Source organism: Rana temporaria, chromosome 7, assembly GCF_905171775.1.
Source record: "Rana temporaria chromosome 7, aRanTem1.1, whole genome shotgun sequence".
Classification (NCBI taxonomy): domain Eukaryota; kingdom Metazoa; phylum Chordata; class Amphibia; order Anura; family Ranidae; genus Rana; species Rana temporaria.
The window spans coordinates 15,151,507-15,154,734 of record NC_053495.1 but is presented as its reverse complement, the minus strand read 5'-3'; the positions used below and the strand labels follow the sequence as shown (position 1 = coordinate 15,154,734).

Here is a 3,228-nt window from a genome sequence, read left to right as displayed (position 1 = left end):
CGAAAACGTTCGTTCGGATTCGGTAAATTCATTAATATTGCAATTCGGGAATTCGTATGCATCCGAATGTCCGAATAATGAAAAATTCGTCCGAATTTCGATTCGGAACGAAACGAAATGCACATGCCTACAGCCCACCATCGCCCATCAACGCAGCCCACCATCGCCCATCAACGCAGCCCACCATCGCCCATCAAACGCAGCCCACCATCGCCCATCAACGCTGCCCACCATCGCCCATTAACGCAGCCCACCATCGCCCATCAACGCAGCCCACCATCGCCCATCAACGCAGCCCACCATTGCCCATCAACGCAGCCCACCATCACCCATCAACGCAGCCCACCATCGCCCATCCACGCAGCCCACCATCGCCCATCAACACAGCCCACCATCGCCCATCAACACAGCCCACCATCGCCCATCAATGCAGCCCACCACCGCCCATCAATGCAGCCCACCAGCACCCATCAATGTATGTTTGATTGGGAGTCGGGACACAGTGTCAGAGGTGCAGCAGCGGCGGCGGAGGACTGTGTCTATGTGCGAACGGAGTGGCATCTGCCTGCTGATGCTGAGACTTAGTTGTTCGCGGCAGAGAGAAAAGAGTAGGAACACCAGTGGCCAGGCGCCCCTAGGCAGCAGTGCGCCCTAGGCGACCGCCTAGTTTGCCGAGTGGTATCACCGGCTCTGTTCATAACGAACGAGCTTGAAATCGCACTGCGCGGAGCTGCGTGTGAAGCGCACAGCGTACCCGATGCGATTTACATACAGTTCTAGTGTGAATGGACCCTAAAACTTATACATACCTGGAATATTTTTTTTTTTTTTTGTATGCACATTTCTCGTGACAGGTTCTCTTTATATTTCTACAGCATCTCCATTATTTATGGAGGAAAAAAAAATGAAGAAAAATATATTTTATTGTAATGAATTCGGGAATTTATATATATATATATATATATATAAATATATGTATATATATATATATATATATATATATATATATATATATATATATATATATATATATATACACATACATATATAATATATATATATATATATATATATATATATACATACATATACATACATATATATATATATACACATATATTTATATATATATATATATATACACACACACATATATATATATATATATACACACATATATACATGTATATATATATATATGTGTGTGTGTATATATATATATGTGTGTATATATATATATATATATATATATATATATGTGTGTGTATATATATATATGTGTGTGTGTATATATATATATATATGTGTATATATATATATATATATATATATATATATATATATATATATATATATATATGTGTGTGTGTGTGTATATATATATATATTTTTTTTTTTTTTTATTATTATTATTAAAAAAAATTGTTATATAATATTTATTTATTTATTTTTTCCTGTGCCTGGTACTCTTCACTCATAAAAAAATATATATATAAAAAAAAAAGAGAAGAAACGTCAGATGCTGACACTCTTTTATGACCCGCATGCTTTGTTCTCTGTATACAATGTATCACCTCTCCGGATATAGGTGTGCCTCTATTTTGATACACTGAGATTCCTGCTGGCGTGTCCTAGCGCCATGCGGCCACCAGAGGGCGCGCCCTGTGTTAGTTCCAACAAATTAACCCGATTAATTTAAATGTCCCCCCACGTGCAGACCTCCCCCGTGGCGACCAGCCTCCTCTTTAACCTCTTCTCCTCCAGCCCCCGCCTTTTAATCCCGCAAAGCCAACGCGCGAGGGAGATAGAAGCCTCCGAACAACAGCCCCCCATCCGCAGCTGCCAGACATTTGCAGGGTGCTGCTTTTAAATCGCACCTGGAGGGGGCATCGGGGGCGCCCATGGGGCAGATCTGCCCTGGGCTGCGTGGGAAAACGTCTCTAGGGGTGGGCTGGAGGGGTGGCGAGCCTGGGGGGGCCGCAGGTGGGGGGCTAGAGGGGGGAGGAAGGGAAGGAAGAAACACAAGTTGCTGCAAAGAGCTGCTGAGGCTGGCGAGGTTCTCAATTCGGTCCGCTCAGCCAGTACAAGAGCAGCAGAGCACCGACTGGCGGTTCAAACAAGGCTGCAGCTTCTGATCAGTACCAAGCATCTTCATCATCATCATCATGTCCCTACAACTGGAAGAGAATGTCCCCACCACAGAGGAGGAAGATGAAGAAGAGGAGGAGGAGGAGGATGAAGATGAGGAGGGATCTGAAGAGGGATCTGACACCAAGTCCTCAAGGAAGAGAAGCAAAGCAGCAGCAGCCTCTTCCTCTGGGTCCAAAAAGAAGAACAAGAAGAAGAACCAGCCGGGCAGGTACAGCCAGCTGGTGGTGGACACCATCCGCAAGCTGGGCGAGCGGAACGGCTCCTCCCTGGCCAAGATCTACAGCGAGGCCAAGAAGGTCTCCTGGTTCGACCAGCAGAACGGCCGCACCTACCTCAAGTACTCGGTGAAAGCGCTGGTCCAGAACGACACCCTGGTCCAGGTCAAGGGGGTCGGCGCCAACGGCTCCTTCCGACTCAACAAGAAGAAGCTGGAGGGGGGAGCCCCCGAGAAGAAGGCGGCCCCCGCCCCCAAGCCCGCCGCCAAGAAAGCCACCCCGAAAAAGAGCCCCAAAAAGACGAAGGCCAAACCCAAGCCTACGAAGACGCAGACACCCAAGAAAAGTAGCCCCAAGGCGGCGGCGGTAGCGGCGGCGCCACCTGCCAAGAGCCCCAAGAAGAAGGCGGCCGGCGGCGGGGGCAAGAAGGCGGGCAAGCCTAGCAGGGCCAAGGTGCACAAGACTAGGAAGGCATGAGGGGGATGGATGGGCTCTGGAGAGGACTGGGATCTTTGGGCACGATGAGACTTGTAGTTCCGCAAAACGCTTTTTTTTATTATTATTTTTTTGTGCAATGATGGACTATCTCCCCGGGGCTGAATGATCGCTAATACCCCCCGAGGCCCCCGGACGTCAGGGGGCGAGGAGGTCCTAACGGTTTCCTGCAATGGGGGAGGGGGTTTCCGAAATCGAGACTGAGACACTTTCTTCAAAGCACATAATTGCCCCCCCCCCCCTTCGAATCGCAGGCTCACTTCGCAAAGCTTCCCAAGGACGATAAGTATCTTTATTTCCAGTCCTGACTGTAATGTTCGAACCTCGGCGGACGTGAAAATAACTGTCACTTTTTTTTATTTTTATT

The 3,228-nt window shown here is 47.3% G+C and overlaps 1 protein-coding gene across 1 annotated transcript; it reads left to right on the top strand.

Annotated features, from left to right (window-relative positions):
* Positions 1–2,047: 2,047 nt before the first annotated feature.
* Positions 2,048–3,228, top strand: LOC120945094 (histone H1.10-like). Its single transcript, XM_040358958.1, has one exon. It carries the CDS (start codon positions 2,166–2,168, stop codon positions 2,841–2,843), a length of 678 nt encoding a protein of 225 aa, XP_040214892.1. The 5' UTR covers positions 2,048–2,165; the 3' UTR covers positions 2,844–3,228.

Coding starts and splice junctions, on each gene's coding strand:
- LOC120945094 (XM_040358958.1), top strand. CDS start 2,166: ATGTCCCTACAACTGGAAGAGAATGTCCCCACCACAGAGGAGGAAGAT.